At 47.5% G+C, this 20,870-nt stretch overlaps 1 protein-coding gene across 1 annotated transcript in view; it reads right to left on the reverse strand.

Moving 5' to 3' along the window:
• AATF (apoptosis antagonizing transcription factor) overlaps positions 1-19,096 on the reverse strand; it is an 83,775-nt gene extending 64,679 nt beyond the window's left edge. The window contains exons 1-4 of the mRNA XM_050929382.1: positions 18,966-19,096; positions 10,221-10,412; positions 8,416-8,868; positions 6,949-7,086 (exon numbers count right to left, since the gene is read on the reverse strand). Coding sequence (XP_050785339.1) covers positions 6,949-7,086; positions 8,416-8,868; positions 10,221-10,412; positions 18,966-19,050 — 868 coding nt within the window. The 5' untranslated portion in view covers positions 19,051-19,096. The remainder of the gene's footprint in view (positions 1-6,948; positions 7,087-8,415; positions 8,869-10,220; positions 10,413-18,965) is intronic.
• Between the last annotated feature and the right edge of the window lie 1,774 nt (positions 19,097-20,870).

The raw sequence follows: 20,870 nt of genomic DNA on the forward strand, positions 1-20,870 counted from the left end.
TAGACTTGGCCTTAGTCCCCCATTGTCAAGAGCACCAAGGAAGCTAAAACGAAGAAAATATTAGACTTAAGTGGAGAAAATACTGGACTTTGTTTTTGCCTCTTGTCCAAGTCTGATATTTTCTCCATTTCCTTTCACTGGTCCACTGATTCTTCTCTTGAGCTTATGATGCTGAAAGAAGCAACATGGAATTCCAGTGGCTCTTCATAATCTATTGACAGGTGGAACCACAGGACCAGGAACAAAAATGATTACTTTTACATAGGTTTTATGGAATTATTGACAAGTCTTAAAAAGTTAAGATGAAAACATAGATATCCATTATTTAAAAGTCTCATAATTTCCACTAACGGCTTGCTTTTCGAAATAACCCAGCTTTGATTTTTACCATTCTTTTAGCTCCAAACCCCTCCAACTACTAGTTATGAGATTAATTTGTGCTGTTTAAAAGTTGGGATTCCCAGCTCTTTTCCAATAGCATAAAGTATTGGTTTCTAGCTCTATCAGTTTGTGAAATAACATCCATTTTTAAACTATATATATCAGGTTCACACTGAAGTGGGAGAGGGTTAAGGGAAAGCAGGATGTTAATTGGAACAGTGAGATATTGCAACCTATCAGGGTTATAAAACAATGCTGAAAGGCACAGTTATCCAAGGGCATACAGAGCATTGGATTCTAGTCCTTGTGGACTAAGAGAGATCATGTCTTGAAGCCCTCATCGGTCCCTCACACTAGCTGTACTTTTCTAGCACTGAATCAAGATTTAACATAAGAAGTCTCAGTTACTGGAACTGTTTAATTTCTGACCCTGAATACTGCCGTCACTATCTTACTTTGACTATTCCTTGCCCTTCTGGGAATTACGCATTCTTGTGGAACTGTCAATGAGAACTAACTCTTCCCAAAAAAGAAAAAGAAAAACAAAATACTTAAGATCCTTAACTGCAAGTGTGCAATCTATGTGGAGACATAGCACAGAAACTTGCATCCTGCACTCCCTTTCTACGTAAATAACGCAGGGCTCCTGCGGGAACTTGCCAGGGATTGGAATTTTTAATTAATGGGTCTCTTTAATGTGCAGATCAGGAGCAGACTGCAAGTTCTGACTTGCATTGATTATGAAAAACATTAATTGAACGTGCAAGACCCTAAACACAGGCAGCATTTCATGTCCTGGACTAGACTAGAAGATATGGTTCAAGAGAATATAAATCTATCTTGTGGAAACAGACCACTTCAGGCAACAGTACCTTAGAAATTTTAGCTGTGGGAGTTTCCGTGTAGAGAACATTAAACATTTGCACTATATTCACAGAGCAACCACTGTAACTGCGGTAGCATTAAAAGACCACTAAGACTTTCTCAATGGAAGTGAAACAGGAATAAACATGAGCTCCATTACCATGATCTTGTCCCCAATTTATATGTAAAAAAGAAGGGAAAAAACCTGGAGCATAATTAAGGATTTTTTAAAAATGAAATAAAAAGTAAGACAGTGCAAACAAAGCAAGGCTGTCTCTTTAAACAGAAATTCATCCTATATAAATTATGGCCATAAACTTTTCCTGCAGAGCAGCCTAATTAATTCTTGTTCTATACACAAAGGGAAATGCTGGGTGACAAATGGGTGTGAAGCTTGAAAGCTGCCAAGTCTGCAAAACATTTTTTACTTCAATTTATAAGCAATTTTGCAGTAAATCATCCACCAGAACCTGAGATCTCAGGCATCTGAGAATGTCCAAGCCCCGTTAGATTGCTTACCAAAAAAAAGAGTTTAAAAACCTCTCCATTTTCAGTCCTAATTTGGAAGCTGCATATAACACTGTTATTTTTGCCTTGGATTTGGCTTTAACACCACAAACAAATCTTACAGCTGAAACTTTACCATAGGCTCTTTAATACTATTACCCCAAATACCTAATAAAATTGTACCATCACATTCAGTTGTCTCAAGAGGGATGTGTCATACTGGCGAATGTAGAAAGATAATTTATCCATCCAAAACGTTCATTCGTCCTCTGGATAGAAAGGAGGCATGGAATACTACAATGGACACACTCAGGGAAAGCTATCACATAAAAGATTAATTAAAATATTAAGGGACAGATTTTTCTACAGGCACCAAAAAAAACAAAGTTAGATACTCAACTCCCGTTCACTTTCAATGGCTCGTTGCGCCGTTGGGGGAAGAAAGCTCCACCGAGCGTCCAATTGGGTAGGATATTAAATTGAGTTTGATATTTCTGTACCCAATCGCTTCAAGCTACTTGAAGCGCCAAACCATTTATTTTATCCTTTACAAAAACGGCCACATGTATCTGACTTTAAAAAAACAAATATAACAATGGATTTCTTTCACTAATTTAGAAAGAAGTATGTGTGCGGCTCATCCATCCCTAAGCAGAATATAATCCAATCCAAAACAGTGTTGTTTTGACTTCATCATCCTGTTGCCATTTTCTGCATCCAAAATCTTTTCTCTTAAGACTGGAGTGTCCCGCAGGATGACACAATGCAATAATATTAATACTTAGTATTTACAAAGCCCTTTCCCATCTGCAAATGGCCATTAACTACTTTAATCCTCAAAACGACCTTCTGTGAAAATCTTTATAGAGTCTTCTGGTTGGGGAAACAGGGAGATGTTAAGTGACCTACCCACAGCTACATCATAAATCAGTGGCAGAGTTGGGGTGAGAATTCAGAACTCCTCAGCCTTATACCCAGCCCACTAGACCAATTTAAAAAGAGATTAAAAGGCTAATTCACGTAGAAGCCATTTTTTGCTTCTATTCCAACATTAAACCCCTTCATTAGCTCGTAATTGGGACTTTTATTAGACCCCGATTTATACTAAAATAAGCTGGCCATCATAAATGAAATTAGGCCCATTCTGCATCAACTCAAGAGGCAGTTTTTTATAATTACAGTGGGCAATGCCTTTTGAATTTCATCTGGCTTGAAAGGTCACATCCAAATTACCACAAGCACAAAAGCTCCATAAGCAAGAATGGAATACAGTTCAGAGGTTGCCAGCACGATGAAGCTCTGGCTTTACTGACGAGTCGCGAATCAGATGTACAGAATGAGAGCTCTGATTCATTCCCACAATGCCCAACGCAGCAAAGGGATGGGGTGATGGCTCTTTTCTGTTTAATCCAACAGATCGTCACAGGATTCAAAGCCTCACTCAATCATTAAAGCAGAAGCCACAATTCTTACCAGAGAACCTTGTAGCAACAACCACAAGTCAAAAGCCATCTTGCAAACAAAAAATATACATACCTGCTGCATATGGATATTACAGCTAGCGTGGGCTTAGATGGCCTGGTAACTCTGCAAAGCCATTGGCTTTCACTCTTCAGAGCTTCAAAAGCCAAACCCTTCTAGTGAACAAGAATTTGAAGCACGAGACACTTACATTTTAGAAGTATGACACATTGGACCAACCTCACAAAAGACATAATAATTAAGTAACTTCTCAAACCATGCTAGTCCACAGGGATTATACTGTAGTAGTTAGAGACAAAAAAGACCACTGCACCACAGCATCCATCCCCATAAAAGGGTAGGATATAGGCTGATGACAAGGGCCATATCAGGTATTAAACTGATATTACAAGAGCGATCACTGCACACAGCCTGTGTGTCAGTGAGCTATGTATGTCAACTGTTTAGAAATCAACAAAGATGAAAAGCCACTAATATTATTTAGTACCAACTTTGCCGCTGTGGCAAGTTCGAAGATGTAGGCTACATACAAAGCGAGTTTACTCCATGCTCTACACTTCCTAAATCAAAAATTGGCAAAAGCACTTTTGCACAGTCATGACATCAGCAAGACACAGGCCAACACTGTGCACCTCATTTAAAAAAATGGAACGTTTGCATTGTAAAATATCCTATGTTCGTTGCAAACTACATTAAGAAAAATGAAATTTAAACTTTGTCCATTAAAAGAACAATATTAGAAAACACTAAACAAGAGATGATTTAATGAGAAAGTTCTTGAACTCAATATTGTTAAAAATCAATTACATGGCACCATAAATTCATACAGTGCTTTACTAACATAGATCAAGTTCCCTGCCCTGAAGAGATTAACGGATAAACATGACCTCGGCAGCAGATGCTTTAACAAGCAAAAATACCAAATATTGGATCCCTTGACAATGCACCAGGTTTTACCTATTTGATAGACTCATAGACCTAGAGATGAAAAAGATCTACAAGATTATCTAATCCACCCCCTTAGAAGCAGAACAGAACTGTTCCCCACAATACATTCTCAGGCTATCTTTCAGAGGCCCATGTGATGGAGTTTCTAGTACTTCTCATAAAAGATTATTCCACAATCTAATAAATCTAGGAACTGCCGGACTGGATCAGATCTGTGCTCCATCTATTTCAGTCCTGTCCCCAACAGCAACCAGCAGTAGGTGCTTCAGAGGAAGGTGCACAAAACCCAGCTGTAGCCAAACCGGGGTCTCATTCTAGTAGTTAGAGATTGTCTTTAGCCACGAGGCATAAGATTTTCTATCACTTCCACAGTTTGTTAGCATTACCTTGTTCACCATATTGGCGCCCAAGTCCTCTTGGAATCTTATTAAGATTTTAGCCCCAACAGTGCCCTTGTTACAAAGCATTTCTTGAGATTCAATCTACATTTTCCCCTTGCCAATATCATCCCGTTAGTCCCTGGCAACACCCAAGTCCTCTCTTTTCTTGGTGTTTTCACACATTAAATACTGCACAAAAGTGAATGTAAGACATCGGGAATGTAAATCTATAGTACCACAACCCTGCCTGGTCAGATTATGAAAAAGGGTTGAAAGAGGAGGGAGAAATCACAAAGCAGTTATTAAACAGTGGATTTTCTTTTAACGTTCCCGGACAACTAAACAATTAACATCTCCCCTATACTGTATTTAGACTATATTATTCCATGTGCTTGGATGTATTTTGCTTATGGGAAATATCAAAATGTCAACCTTTGTTTCTGTTAAAGGTCTTTAATGATATTGCATTTTAGACCTGTAATGAAACATGGTGCTTGCTGCAGTTTGTAATGCATCTCATTAAATACATTAATAACATGCATTTCACTAAAAGGTCAGCTTAGTATTATTGGGAGCTTGCCATCCCCCCCCCCTCCACACACACACACTTTAATCACTTCATTTAAAGCAGCAGAGCTAACTTGGAAATGTAAAGTGCCTCTACAAGTAGAGATGTGATGAGAAGTTAGCGTGTTCAGATCCGGATTAGGTTCAAGATGGGCTATTAGGTTCAGTCAAAGCCTGACTCAGGGTCAGGATTTAGGTTGAGATTTGATGATGCAAAAAGCTCATGAACCAGTCTTACAAGGATTCTGCCACTTTAAGCCAAAACCTCACAGAGTTCTGACATCATTACAGCCGCACATTAAACTGAACACAAAAATAGGCACCTTTCAAGATTAGACTGGACACAGGACCAATACCAAAGGGCTGGCTTGGATCTGCAGAACTGGAGATATAAAGGTACTGCTTGATAACGGGGTGTTTTCTTTGATGAACTATAAGGGTCGAGACGCTGGAAAACATCCAGAATCAGGGTGGCGGGAAGAAGAATTTTGAGCTAAACAAACAATCTTCTCAGTGAGTTTTTAAATGACTTGGTGCACACATCTTCCTCATTTAAAGTTGCAGAAGAATATTCTACTCTGTATGCAGTTCGTTATTTTTGCTAACATTTTTGATCACAAGGACATAACAATACTCCTGCAGAAACCCACTTTCCTCTCTTGTATTGAACAGATTTGATGATCGTTGATTTCATTTACTATTAGGTAACAACAGCCTGATCCAAAGCCCACGGAAGTCCATGGAAATGAGTTCTGAGTGCATAGTGTTTACTAGGTGCATTTTGTGCATTATATCTGCCATCTCTTAGAGAACCCACCGTAGGCCTGATCCTGACCAATATCATTAACAGCATTACTGTTGTGTTGTTTGTTTGGTTGGTTTTTTTGGGAGGGGGCGGGGGAGGTGTTTGTTAAATAGATGAATTAGTCTCCTAACTGAACGGACACTTACTGTCCAGTTGGACAGCAGGCACCTAGCAACACAGACTTTCTCTTTGAGATCTTATCCCGTGGAGAGCATTACACCAGAGTATAGAGAGTCTTGTGGTTCGGTGACCCTCTGCCTCACAGCATGGAGTTTGTGTCACATGCTGCAATGCTGCCTAGGGACTCAAAACAGAAAGAGGAATCAACCCATTTTCAGAAGGTATACTATGCTGAGGACAGATCACACAGAACACAGCAGACCCGCAATACTCTGAACTGATACCAATCCCTTCTAATGTTCAACAAAAAAGAAATTCATTCAGCCTGAAGGACCACTTTGAACTCTGGCAGGAATGCCCCTGAAGTCAGTGTGGTCACAAGGTCAGCTGAGGCATCATAGTGCTAAGACAAGACAGGTAACCAGCACCAGAGCCGAACATGGCCCAATACATATGGGTAAGGGCACAGATTTACTTAGACTGGGAGCTCTTTGGGGCAGGGACTGCCTTTGTTCTGTGCTTGTGCAGCACCAATCACAATGGGGTCCTGGTCTGTAACTAAGGCTCCTAGGGGCTACCACCATACAAACAGAAAATAATAAAATATATGATTTACACGCCAGGTGTCTGCATCTCCAAGGTCCTGCCCCTCGCACATCACTGCCTTGCCATTCAGCCAAAGTACACTTGGATGGGACCGTCACCCGAGCCTGTCAAACCTGATCCCTAATTAACCACAAGGGTTGCTATCACAAGACACAAATCCCTGTCTCAGAGGCTGAAGACATTGGCTCCACAGCCACTCCCAGCCCAAAACGGAGTACAGAACCTGGGTCTCCCTGTCAGCAGAGTCTGTATCTCTGACACCAAAGCAGGCAGACTTAAAATACTTACTGTTCTTGAGTGCGCTGGCAAACTCTTGCCCACCTTCCTTTTTAAACGCAGGGAATGTATCTGGCTGTGGAAGCTGGTTGGCCGTTAGGAGCGCCTTCTGCAGTTTGATTCTCCCTTCTAACAGCTGGTCCCACAGTGCTTTAAAACACAGAGGAAACAAAAAATGGATTACATATTCCAAAGCATTTATTCACTCACTTACCCATGACCCTGCCTCCCAAAGATTCTGAATCAGAAAGCATCAGCCACTTCTCTTTGCTCTCCTTCCCCAGCAGCACTTTCCTATTGCAACAACACTTTGCAAATGGAGACTCGTTATTGAATGGGACAACTAGACAGTAGTTGCCTAAAAGCTTCTCAAGGCTTCTGTTATATTCACCAGAGAAATTCAAATCGTAGAACTGCCAAAGCCAAGGTGCACACAGCTCCATCATTTGACATGACAAATGCTGGACAGCAAGGAATGGCATGCAGCACCAGTGCAGCTGCCACACAGTATATCATGCCCTGCAGAGCAAAATGTGGACTGCAGGGAAGATGGGACCAGAGATGGGGGCAGGAGATTAACTACAGAATCCCCACAAGGTGGGAGCAGACAATCAGCATGTCACGGTTAACACCTGCACTGATGGGTTGTCATCACCAACCTAGAAGCTTCTGGGTTAGCAGAGACATACATCAACTTTAGAAAAAACTAATTATAAAGGAAGTGAAGAGGATGTTTAGTTTCCATTGTAATAAATCATTATATCCCCATTAAACCCAAATTCTTTAACTCCGAAGGATGGAGCTCACAAGGGCATAGAAAACAGGCACCTCCCTCTCCAGCCAAAACACTGGGATGGATTACTAAAGCCATAGTTCTCAGGGGCCACAAGCAGGTTTCAGGAGGTTCGCCAAGCAGGGCCAACATTAGATTTGCAGGGGCCCAGGGCAGAAAGCCAAAGCCTGGGGCTGAAGCTGAAGCCTGAACAACTTAAGTTTCGCGGAGCCTCGGGCAGTTGCCCTGCTTGCTACCAGCTAACACTGGCCCTGGCTTCTGTATGCAGAAAAATAGCTTTTGTGGCACAGACAGGCCATGGAATTTTTATAGCGTGTTGGAGGGGCCTCAGAAAGAAAAAGGTTGAGAACCCCTGTACTAAAGCACACCAAAACACAGACTAGTGTCTGAGACCCTGAGCAATACACACAGTGCAATAAATCCTTGTTTACAATGGTACCATAACAAGGCTCAGCAGTGGTTCAGCTAAACCAACTGCTGACAAAATGAGAGTTTACTTCTGCAGCACAGTCAAGGCCACAGTCTATGGAGCACAGCTGGTAGAACACTTGCTGTACACTCCTAAAACTACTCCAGTGTGTGCTGCAACGTGCAAATGGGTTAAAAGAGTTCTTAGCACAGTTCATTTCTCTAGCACGGACAAGGCATAAGGCTCATCAAATACAAAGCAAATTCCATGTACAAACCTATTTGGTTTTTCACAGCTTTTCCTTTTTCTACTTCTTCAGACACTTCTTCTTTAGAGAAGGTCACCACCCCCCCGTCATCTTCGCTTTCTTTGGCATCTGCCACATCCGCCTCAGTTGCATCCCCAGATTCTTCTTCATTGCTCCCTTCTTCCTCGTCCTCCTCTTCCTCATACTCCTCTTCCTCGTCCTCCTCTTCACTGCTCCCCACATCATCCATCCCTTCCGTAAATTTCTCAAAGTCATGAATGTTCTGGAAACTGAACTCTGGTGTTTGGAGCTGGGCAGATGTTTCTCTCCCCTCCTCTTGGTCACTTCCCAAGTCACCCTCCTGGTCATCTTTAGCGCTGCTGTGCTCATCGTCATGATCAGCTCTAGCATCTAGGATGTCCTCATCCAATTCTTCCTCCAGATCTTCACTGTCTAGGTCTCTCTCAGATGATGTTTCTTCATCTGATAATTAGAAAAGGAGATATTTAAACAAAGTTATTTAATCATAAACTATGGCTGCAACACTGCAATACCCATTATCAGTAAGGCTGCGAATCTTTCACAGAGGTCATGGATTTCGTGACTTTCCAGGACCTCTGTGACCTTCACATCTGCAGTGGTTGATGCGGCTGACCCCAAGGCTGCCCAATCGACTGGGACGGTCCTGGGACCAGCCGCACTGGCCACTGCTCCAGCGGCCCAGGCAACCAGTCCCAGGCAACTGGTCCCAGGCACTGCTGCAGAGCAGAGGTCCGGGAGCAGCAGCAGTGCCACAGGCTGCTCCTGCCCAGAGGAGCAGCAGGGGTGGCGGGGGCCCTGGCCCAGAGCAGCAGTGGGGGTGGCAGGGCCATGGGCCACCTCCCGCCGGAGCAACAGCGGTGGGGCCCCGGGCCGCCTCCCCTTTCCTCCCCAGGAGCAGCGGCGGCAACAGGGCCCCAGGCCACTCCCTACCCCCAGGAACAGCAGCATCTGCTGGATCACACACCCGGCCCCAGCAAGTAAGACTTAGTCATGGGTATTTTTAGTGAAAGTCATGGACAGGTCATTGGCTGTGACTTTTTGGTTACTGCCCGTGACCTGTCCATGACTTTTACTAAAAATACCCGTGACTAAATCGTATCCTTAATTATCAGCATCCAGTTGGTGGTCTGGCCTGGTTTAGATCTGTCATCCACTAGGGATAATTCTAGGCACAATTTTGCTCCTTCTTTAGGCTTATGAGGATACGTCTGCAAACTGAAACCTTAGTTCACATTTTTCTGTAGTAACAGTCACTCCAACAACGATTATCACATCCATTGATTAGCTGACAGCCTTTCCCATTTAATAATGAAGCAATGTTAAGCAAACAAGGTGCTCATGCTTTGGTACACATGTCTTTACAATGAGAAATTGTACATAAGCACTAAGCAGCTACAATTCCCAAGAGCTGACAATTTAAAGATGGCAGATAGTTCTCCCATTCCACACGGAGTTCAGGTCACTTTCCTTGCCAGGTAATTTAACCTGGCTGAACTTTTTGTACCTGAGATTTAGTCACTCCCCTTCCTTCATCTGCAGGGAGCAGTTATAGTCCTGGAGACGTCCCTTTCCCAGGAGCTAATGAATAAGGCTACGACTCAGCACAGCACTTAAGAAATCAAGCTAAACTTTAAGCACATGAAGTCCGTGAGACATAAACACGGCTGAGCTGGGAATCCTGTCATGGTGAAGAGCTCCAGTGGATGAGCATTCCACTTACTGCCTGTAGTTGTGGCGATTTAGGGCCGCCGGCAGGGGGACGGAAAGGCAGGGAAAGAAACTGAATTTCTCACCCAATGCTGCTCCGGGCAGAGACTCTCCCCATCGTTCTTCCTGCAAGGCCTGGCGAGATATAGCTCTCCCGCTGTACCTCTTATCAGTTTCTAAGAGGGAGGTGGAGGCTCGTTTCCGTATACTGCCGACAGCAAGGATGTCATCTTCGGTTCCGCCCTCATCGAACTTGTCGATCACCCTGGCAGCAGTGGCTGTGAAGAGGAGAGGGAGTTTAACAGTGCAGGGTTTCAAACTAAGAGTGGAACTCAGGCTTGCAAGACAGGAGACCGATTCTATCTAGGACTGCCAGAAAGTAAATATCTATATCCTCCTTGGATTCAGGGACTAGAACTAGGGACCTTGCATTCCACATACGCCGGCCTCTAACACATGAGATAAAGGACCAATCATATTAGGAGCTGTATAGAACTGAGCTGCTCAGGCGGTCACTTGGGCACACATAGCCCACAAGCTTCATTTTTGGAATCAAAACTCATCAATACCTATCTGGCTCTCACCACCCCGGACGGGCTTCTCCTAGGTTCACCAAAAGGGCCATAAATCTCTTGATGGACCAAGGCCAAGCTTTAGGTGTTTCCAAAAAACCTGGTCAGATTTGTCCAATTTTGGTAAGAGCACATTGACACACACCTCTCACATCCTCTGGAGGCCAGCTTCTAAGGGCCAACAAGTTACATACCCTCAACGTAGGTCTGATTCCACCCAACAGGGGAGAGTGAGGCAGTATATTCAGACCAGCTCAGGGCCACCCGGGGAGGATGGGGCAATTTGCCCCAGGACCTGGACCCCACAGGGGTCCCCACAAGAATATGGTATTCTATAGTATTGCAACTTTTTTTTATGGAAGGGGCCCCTCAATCCTCTGGGCAGCCCTGGACCAGCTTACAACAGTTTGGGTCATTGTACCTATTGGGTTTCTGGGAACTGGGCAGGCGGAAGCCCGCCCACTGCTAACAGATCCCCCACCCCCCCTCCCCCAGCCTAAGGGGAGGATCTACAGGACCTCAGAACCCAACTGATTTTGGGTCATTGTAGCAGGGCAGATACCCCGCTCTGGTGGAGGAAGGCTGGGCTGACTGGGGAAGCAGCCAAAGCTGGGGCCACACCTCAGTCAGGCCACACCTGGCCCTGTTATAAGAGCTCAGGGAGGAGGTGGGTCAGTCTCTCTCTAGCTGTGGAGGGAGAAGGACCTGGCTGCCGGGAAATAGGGTACCTAGAGCAGAGTAGAGCTGGGGAAGGACAAGGGGAGCTCCAACCTGGCAGCTCCCCAGGTTGAGGCCTTGATAAAGGCCTGTGCGGGTACTGGGGCTGGGAGGTGGTAGAGGCAGCTGGTCCAACCCCCTTGCCAATGATGAGTGGTTTACAGACTGCAGTCTGTCCCAGTGAGCGGGGACTAGATGACGACTGGCAGTAGCCACTGAGGCAAGGTGGGTGTAGAGGGTTGGGGGTTTTCCTAGGAGGGGAGACCCAAAGAGTGGGGGTACTGCTGGGGGCAGAACCTTGAGGAAAGGAGCACTGGGATCTGTGAGGGACACGGGGCTTGAGGCAGGCAAGACACCAGCCAGCAGAGGGTGCTCCGAGGCTGGAAAAGAGCTAATTCCCAGGATGATCAGCAGGAGGCGCTCCACCGGTGACTTGTCCGTCACTACAGTCATCAACAAGGAGTAGAAATTGAAGCACTGTTTATCAGATATGGACTCCTTCCCTATTAGGACGCAGAGAAAGAACGAACCGGGTTCTTCGCTTAGACCACTCAACAGCCATCACATGGGAACAACTTTCAGTCACTACCAACCTAGCTTGGATTCATAGCGGTGACAGTAGAGAAAGCAGTCCTGATACCCCCTTACAAATCCACTTTCCCCAACACTGTAAGGGAAAGAGGCTTCAAAGCTCAGGTGTAGGGCTACACTGCCACATGCAAGATCTTATCTTCAGTTTTACAGAGCGCATGCTCCTTCTCTCTCTGTTAAACGAGGACACACTCTGCTTCTCCTACAATGTGGAGAAGGAGAGCTATGGAAACACCAAATCCCCTTGAAGGAGGAAGAGGGGAAGTCTCAGATTTGGGTTTCTTGCCTGGCAGGGCAGGGCATCATCACTAGGGCACTGTCTATAATCAGTTAATTAGAAGTGTTTCTCTTACTTAAAATTCAGCAGAAATAAAGGAATGTTCCAAAGGCATCTATATTTCAGAAAGGAAATCACTGAGACTTTTCTATGGCTTAAAGCCCCCTTCCCCCTTCCAGCACCATCAAAATCTTGAGAACATGGCTGAAAGTTTTATAAATAGACTAACTCCAAATGTGCCTCCAGATTTCTCCCAAGCAATTTAGGTTTGGTTCTTTAGGCCAGCAAAGTGCAGCACTTTTAACTAGAGCAAAATATCCTGTGACTCCAAGAGGCTCTCCACATGTTCGTTATCCAACACCAAAATAATTATATCAAGTTCATTTTGTTACATGAACACTGGCCTATATTCACCCCCTTGCCCATATTAGAGAGACCATATGAGGCACCGCATAGAATGTCTGCTTAGGCCCACTTTGAGGGGGTGTCCATGAATAATAGGGTCCTCCTGAGAAGTCTGACCACCCGGCAAAAGATTCAGCAAAGCTGGAGTGGTTTCATTCTGCACTGGCAAAAGAAAAGACAACAACCCATAACACGGATGCCCTCAGGGCTCTTGATAAATTTATAAGACACTTAAATAACTAAATGCTGTAATTGTCTAAATATAGAAAACAACTTTATTACAATGCCTGTTCTCTTTCCCCCTTCCCTGTTCTTCAGATACAGGGAAATGGTTTATTTCAGCAAACGGGGATCATTATAACAGGTTCTCTTATCTTTATTTTCATTCACGTGCAAGGCACCCTCTATGCAAAATTACAGGGTTAGGATTGTTCAGCCAATTGAGTGATCTGATTGGCTGAACATCGCTAAGTGCTTTTTTAATGTGTGTTTGAGAATGTTAATGCCCCATTTATGTAAACTATTTACTTAAGGGGAGAAAAAAAAAACAACTCACAGGGGATAAAATGTCTTATTCTCAAGCAAGCACTGAATTGCAAAATGGTGAAAGGGAAATCAGGAGCGTCCCATAACCCGCTTGGTTGGAAAGTCATTGTTCTATAGAAAACATAAGGAAAGCAAGTTCTGCAAGCTTCTCCTTTTGGTCATGTCTATCCTACCACTGAGGTGGGCAAAAATTGTGTCACACAGGGGTGTGAAAAAACCACCCCCCTGAGCAACATAAATTTTGCCAGCATAAGTAATAGTGTGCACAGTGCTATGTCAACAGGAGAGCGTCTCCTGCCAACACAGCTACCTGCGCTTGCTGGGGGTGGTTTAATGATGTGGCTGGGACAGCTCCTTCCCCTTGGCATAGAGCTGCTACACAGGAGATCTTACAGCAGTACAGCTGTGTTGCTGTGAGGTCTCTAACGTAAACAAAGGAATAGCATAGAAATTCATGCTAGGCCTCAAACACCTCAAGACACAGCGCAGGGTAACTTTGCAATTAAATGAATTATACCCACATATTGCTCACAACGGCAACCAGCGCAAAGTGTATGCAACGGAACAGGTTACATAACTTGCTGGTCACTATCTTTAAAGCAGGCATTATGTATTGCCTATATAAAGCAAGTCAGACATTTCTGCAAAAACGAGGGCCACCTTGTCAAGTGACCAGGTGCAGCCATCTGGCTCCTAAGTCACATTTAAGAATCCAGATGATTAACTATTTCTGTTACAGTAGCATTTAGAAGCCCTAACTAAGATGGGGGTTCCCACTGTGCTAGGTGCTGTACAGATACATAGCAAGAGTCTCCACCATGACTCAGCAGGCTGCAGTCTTCTGTCTTGTCTCTTTAGAGGGGTGGGAGGGGAATGAGAGGTAAATGATTTGCTCACAGGTCATACAGTGAGTGGTAACATGTCTCCCAACTCCCAGGCCAGTGCTCTATCTGCTAAGCCACTTGCTTGTACTCCTAGTTTCCTTTACAGATGAAACAGAAATTGCTTGTTGTGTTCATAATCAACAAAACCTGCAGCTGATCACCTCTGTCATCACCCTGCACTCACAAGAGGGTAAGATGCCCAGCACCAAAGTGGTAGGTGCTTGAGAGGAGAGACTACATAAATAAGTCAGCTGCAAACTCCTCTGTCGGACTCCATGGGTCACAGCTGTGGTTCCCAACCCATGTGCATCTGAGAGCTGCTACTAGACACACACACACACACCAAAAGGCTCAAAGCCAAGAAATTCTTTAACATCAAGAAAACCTAACATGTCAACCACGTCTGGTTAATGAGATCCTGTCTAGCTTATGTTCATACACAGTTGTGTAGAGTCGAGTTAGCTGACGCTAATGTTGACCACCATGACTGCCCAGTCAGTTTAAACCAGGGCAAATTCTGTTCAGTATCGTCACAGTTCACCCAACTCTTCATAATCAAGCCTGAACACAACAAAATTGTGTAATGCAGACAAGCCCTGAAGAAGAGTTCACTATCATTGGTTTGATGATTTTATTTATTTCGTTATTCTGTTCATTGGAGGCAGTCTGCACTGGTGTGATGGGATGAACGTGTGAAGTCCAAAGCAGTAAAAAATAGGGCAGGTGTCAGTCTAAAAACGACAAAGAGGACATTGCCACTACATGTCATGAAGGGAGAAACCAATTTTTAAAAATTTGCAATTAAGCTAGCAAAGGGCTTGATAAAAAAAAAAAATCCACTTGCCAGTGGCCAGGAGAAAACAACCAGCAATCACATCTGGTATGATAAATAGCGTCCTGGAAAGCGGATATGCTCTGACTGCTACTAAACATGCTAGACATGATTGTTACCAGTTATCGTGTCCTCCTTGCTTCCTCCAATCCCTTTTGTTTCTTACATTCACATTACGTGTAACACTGTACTTTCTTCCAGGCGGGGACTTTTTTTTAGAAATAGCACAAAGGAACCCTGATCCTTGTTGGAGACCCCTAGACCCAAAGCAGACAAACAATAATATATAATAATTATAATAACTGCCAGTAATTGCTGTTGAATTTAAGCTTTTATTTAAATAAAAACGACATCTCTATCCCGCCCAGCTCCAAAGGAAACCTTCCAACTGAGAATGACTTGTGAAGAATCAATTCAGAACCCTTCTTCCTTTGTCTACACTACAAAGAGTTTGCTGGGATGCTAACTGGCAAAAGCGACATCAGCTCCCCAAATGAAATAAGCTAGGCTGGCAAAATGACTTTTCTGCATCTACACCAGGGCTTTTGTTGACTGACAAAGCTATTATGTCAGTTAGGGGCATCATTTTTTCATGCTCCTAACTGACAGCTATGCCAGCAAAACTTTTAAGTGTAGAGCGGGTCTAAGTGCGCGGACAGGGTATCTATCCCTACACGTTTTCACGGTCAGCAAAACGAAATTAACAAGGCCTCTGGTTAGTGTTGCTGCTGATATTCAGAACCCTGTGAGCATTTAATTGCCCTACTTCTTGGTAAAAGTGACAGCAGAAGCAGACGCTGGGACTATTCACTGGAGGGAAAGATTCAAAAAATGGAGACTCAGATAAGAATAGAGGAGAGGACCAACAACATGCAGCCTTGGGATAGGCTGGAAAGACAGAAGCTCTTTTAGACAGCATATGGAGCCTTTAAAATCATCAGACTCAAATAGCCAAAGGATAACAGATGGAGACCCCAGGCACAATCTGGACACAGCACTATGGTAGAAATCAAAGTCCCTCCCTTTTCCCAGCAGATAAGGTGGAGGGCAGAAGATTTTTTACTGTTGCCCCAGGACCTCACTGGTACACAGCCTCCCTCATCTCTGTAGCAGCCTTTGGCTGACTGGTTTCATCTGTGAGATACTAGGTGTCCAGTACCCTTTTTAAGCTCCAAACCAGCACCCCTTTTGGACTCAATGCAAACAACAAGAGTCCATGATACATTCCCAAGGCCCTGCTTAGTAGGGAATAGCGACGACAGCAATCCATTCATCACATACGAGTACAGCCAATTTGGCCAAATGTAGGACACAGAGAGAGAGAGAGAAAAAAACTGAGGGACACATGAAAATTATTGGGTCAGGAAGCTTAAAACGCTGGGTCATTAATTTCCCCAATAGTAATCTCTAAATTTTTGATAATACATTTCTGATATGAATTAAACAACAACATAGAGGATCATAGCAAACTCATATGAGAGGAACAGAGGTAAATTTTGAGCAGTAAAGAGTGACAGTCCATAATGCTGGGATGCTTCAGAGGTATAACCCAACACAATCACTAGCATAGCAGGAGCAGTGAGATATAGATCCAGTGCCACCAAAATGAGATGATGAAGAACAGCAACTGTCACACTGCCCCCCAGCGCCCCAGTGATTTACATGGGAGACTCCTACGGACAGGAAGGCCTCACACAGGTACTGAGCTGTGGATCAAGGTAAACCAGCATGGAAATATATTTACCAAGTGGTTACGAAGGCCACGCAAATGCCCAGAGTGAAAAACAGGAAAGCACACACTCATGGTGATACAGTAGAACCTCAGAGTGATGAACACCTCAGGAACGGAGCTCGTTCGTAACTCAGAAATGTTGGTAACTCTGAACAAAATGTTTTGGTTGTTCTTTCAAAACTTTCAAAACCACAGATGAGCATTGGCCTGCTAAACCCAGGGTTGAGAGTTCAATCCTTGAGGAGGCCACTTAGGGATCGGGACAAAAAATTGGCCCAGCTAGTGAAAGGCAGGGGACTGGACTCGATGACCTTTCAAGTTCCCTTCCAGTTCCAGGAGATTGGTATATCTCCAATTATTATTTATTATTTTACAACTGAACACTGACTTAATACAGCTTTGAAACTTTACCATGCAGAAGCAAAATGCTGCTTCTCCTCCCCTTTTTTTTTAGTTTACATTTAACACAGCACTGTGCTGTATTTGCTATTTTTTGGTCTCTGCTTCTGCCTGATTGTGTCCTTCCAGTTCCAAACGAGGTGTGTGGTTGACCGGTCTGAGCTTCTACTGTAGGTGCCAAGGGGGGAACAACCCTCAGTCTCTGCCCCAGGGAAGGGAGAGGAGTTGAGAGAAAGAAGGCCCCAATTTTGGAGCTGGGTAAGGAGAGTGGGTATTAGCCCCTGCTCACTGTCACGGGGGGGCGGGGGGGAGGAGATAGAAGAGGTATTGAAGAAGAGGGAGCAGACCCACTCAATGTTCAGGGAGGAGAAAAGATCTTGGGAGGTGGGGGGGTGAAAAGAGCAGCCCCTAGTGTCCCAGGGAGGAATGCACTAGGGAGATATTGGTGGGGTGCAGCTCCCAGTCATTGCAGGAGGGGCGCGAGCACATAGCACTGGGGGTGGCACTGAGGGGCAGCCCCCGGTCGCTGCCCAGGGGGCACACGGCACCGGAGAAGGTATTTAGGGGCAGCCCCCAGTCACTGCCCAGAGGAAGCACATGACACTGATGGAGCTATAGGGGGCAGCCCCCGGGTCGCTGCCAAGGGGGAGCACACAGCATGGGGGGGTATCAGGGGGCTGCCCCCAGTCGCTGCCTGGGAGGAGCACACAGCACGGGGAGGGGTATCAGGGGGCTGCCCCCAGTCACTACCCGGGGGGAGCACATGGTGCCGGGGGCGATATCGGGGGGTTGCCCCTCGGTCGCTGCCCGGGGGGGCATGCAGGGCCCGGGTGGTATCGGGGGGCTGCCCCCGGTCTGCCTGGGAAGAGCACACAGCGCCGGAGGCGGTATCGGGGTGCAGCCCCTGGTTGCTGCCTGGGGGGAGCACACGGTATCGGGGGGCAGCCCCCAGTAGCTGCCCAGGGGAAGCACACAGCGTCAGGGGGGATATCGGGGGCTGCCCTGGTAGTTGCCAGGGGGGAGCACACGGTGCTGAGGGAGGGTTATCAGGGGGCAGCCCCCAGTCGCTGCCCAGGGGGAGCACATGGCGCCGGTGGGAGGTAACTAGGCGGAGCACACGGAGCTGGGGAGATAGCGTGGGGCAGCCCCCAGTCGCTGCCCGGGGCGAGACACGGCGCTGCGGGGGGTGGCCGGGGGAGCACATGGCGCTGGGCAGCCGCGGGAGCACTCGCGGCTGGTAGGGGGGGTCCCGGTGGGCAGCCCCCAGTCGCTGCCCGGGGAGCACACGGCGCTGGGGGGGGTACCGGGGGGCAGCCCCCAGTCGCTGCCCGGGGGGAGCACATGGCGCTGGGGGGGAAGTCGGGGGAGCACACGGCGCTGGGGGGGGTACCGGGGGGCAGCCCCCAGTGGCTGCCCGGGGAGCACACGGCGCTGGGGGGGGGTACCGGGGGAGCACACGGCGCTGGGGGGGGTACCGGGGGGCAGCCCCCAGTCGCTGCCCGGGGGGAGCACATGGCGCTGGGGGGGGGTCGGGGAGCACACGGCGCTGGGGGGGGTACCGGGGGGCAGCCCCCAGTGGCTGCCCGGGGAGCACACGGCGCTGGGGGGGGGTACCGGGGGGCAGCCCCCAGTCGCTGCCCGGGGAGCACATGGCGCTGGGGGGGGGGGTCGGGGGGCAACCCCCAGTCGTTGCCCGGGGAGCACACGGGGCCGCGGGGGTATCAGGGGGGCTGCCCCCGGTCGCTGCCCGGGCATGCGGGTGGCTCTGTGCGCCGCCGCCGCCTCCTCTCCATGAGGCGCCCACGTGGGTGCCCGGCCTAGACCGGCGCCGCCAGTGGCTCTCCCCGTCCCCGCCACGCCCGGGGTCCCCCCTCACCTTCCTCCGGGTCGTCCTCGGGGTCGGCCGGCAGGGGCAGGGGGTTGAGCAGCTGCTCCAGCTGCTGAGCTAAGGGCGCCGCCATCTTCCCTGGCCGCCGCGCCGGGGGCTCGGAGCGGGCCGCGCTTCCGGGGGGTTGGCGGCGGCTGCGGCTCCGGCTCCGGCTCCGCCCGGCGCGCTGGGGAGAACGAGCGCGGGGGGGCGGGGTTAAGGCGGTGTCGGGGTGAGCACTGGGGGTAGCAGTAGGGGGGGGGGTGGTTACAGGGGGGTTGAAGAGGGTGTGGGTCTGGGGGGGTCTGGGTTTACGGGGGTATCGGGAGGGGAGGGGCGGTTGTAGGGGGGTTGAAGAAGGTGTGGGTATAAGGGGATATTAGTACAGACAGGTGAGGGGGTGGGTAAAAGGGGGTTGAGGGGGTGGGTAAAAGGGGTATCAGTATGAGGGGAAGGGAGAGTGATGGGTTTGAAGAGGGGGTGGGTATAAGGAGGGAGGGTGTAAGGGACATGGTGATCTGATGAGGTGAAGGGGTTGGTGTAAGGGGGTTGGAGGGGTGTGGGTATCAGGTGAGGTGAAGGGGATGTGGGTGTGGGGGGTGTCCGGTATGTAATGAGGTGAAGGGGTTGGTGTAAGGGGGTTGGAGGGGTGTGGGTATCAGGTGAGGTGAAGGGGATGTGGGTGTGGGGGGGTGTCCGGTATGTAATGAGGTGAAGGGGTTGGTGTAAGGGGGTTGGAGGGGTGTGGGTATCAGTGTGTGGAAGGGGTCCAGTATCTGTTGAGGTGAAGGGGTTGGTGTAAGGGGGTTGGAGGGGTGTGGGTATCAGTGTGTGGAAGGGGTCCAGTATCTGATGAGGTGAAGGGGTTGGTGTAAGGGGGTTGGAGGGGTGTGGGTATCAGTGTGTGGAAGGGGTCCAGTATCTGATGAGGTGAAGGGGTTGGTGTAAGGGGGTTGGAGGGGGTGTGGGTATCAGTGTGTGGAAGGGGTCCAGTATCTGATGAGGTGAAGGGGTTGGTGTAAGGGGGTTGGAGGGGTGTGGGTATCAGTGTGTGGAGGGGGTCCAGTATCTGATGAGGTGAAGGGGTTGGTGTAAGGGGGTTGGAGGGGTGTGGGTATCAGTGTGTGGAAGGGGTCCAGTATCTGATGAGGTGAAGGGGTTGGTGTAAGGAGGTTGGAGGGGTGTGGGTATCAGGTGAGGTGAAGGGGATGTGGGTGTGGGGGGGTGTCCGGTATGTAATGAGGTGAAGGGGTTGGTGTAAGGGGGTTGGAGGGGTGTGGGTATCACTGTGTGGAGGGGGTCCAGTATCTGATGAGGTGAAGGGGTTGGTGTAAGGGGGTTGGAGGGGTGTGGGTATCAGGTGAGGTGAAGGGGATGTAGGTGTAAGGGGGTATCACTATAAGGAGAGGTGAGAGGGGGTGTTGATAGTGGGGGATGGAGGAGTGAGGGCCAGAGGTATAAGGGGAGGTGAAGGAGGAAAGGGGTGTAGGGGGAGGGTAAGCAGGTGCAGTGAGGAGGTTATGCATAGGTATATAAGGGTAGGTGCAAAGGGGTTGTGGGGGTGAGGGTGTAAGAAGAGGTTGAGTGGATGGGACTTTTGTATGCATAAGTGGGGTGAGGCAGGGCTGTGTGAGGGTAACATGAAGTATAATGGGGAAAATCAGTGTGAGCATTAACATAGGGAGGATGGGTGGGTGGAGGTGAAGAAATAGATGAGTGTCTAAGCATGTATGTAAACCTATGTAAATAAAATGTTTTTCTGGTGTTTATACATAGTAAAACCTCTTATGCAACCCTTCTTCCCCCAGCACACACGCCTTATTTAGGTTATGGATCCCTCACATACATCACTTTTATGAAAAACAAAATCTGTTATCCAACCATTCCATGGTACCTCTTCTGTTCAGGTAAGTA

The sequence above is a fragment of the Gopherus flavomarginatus genome, chromosome 19 (genome assembly GCF_025201925.1).
Source record: "Gopherus flavomarginatus isolate rGopFla2 chromosome 19, rGopFla2.mat.asm, whole genome shotgun sequence".
In the NCBI taxonomy this organism is placed as follows: domain Eukaryota; kingdom Metazoa; phylum Chordata; order Testudines; family Testudinidae; genus Gopherus; species Gopherus flavomarginatus.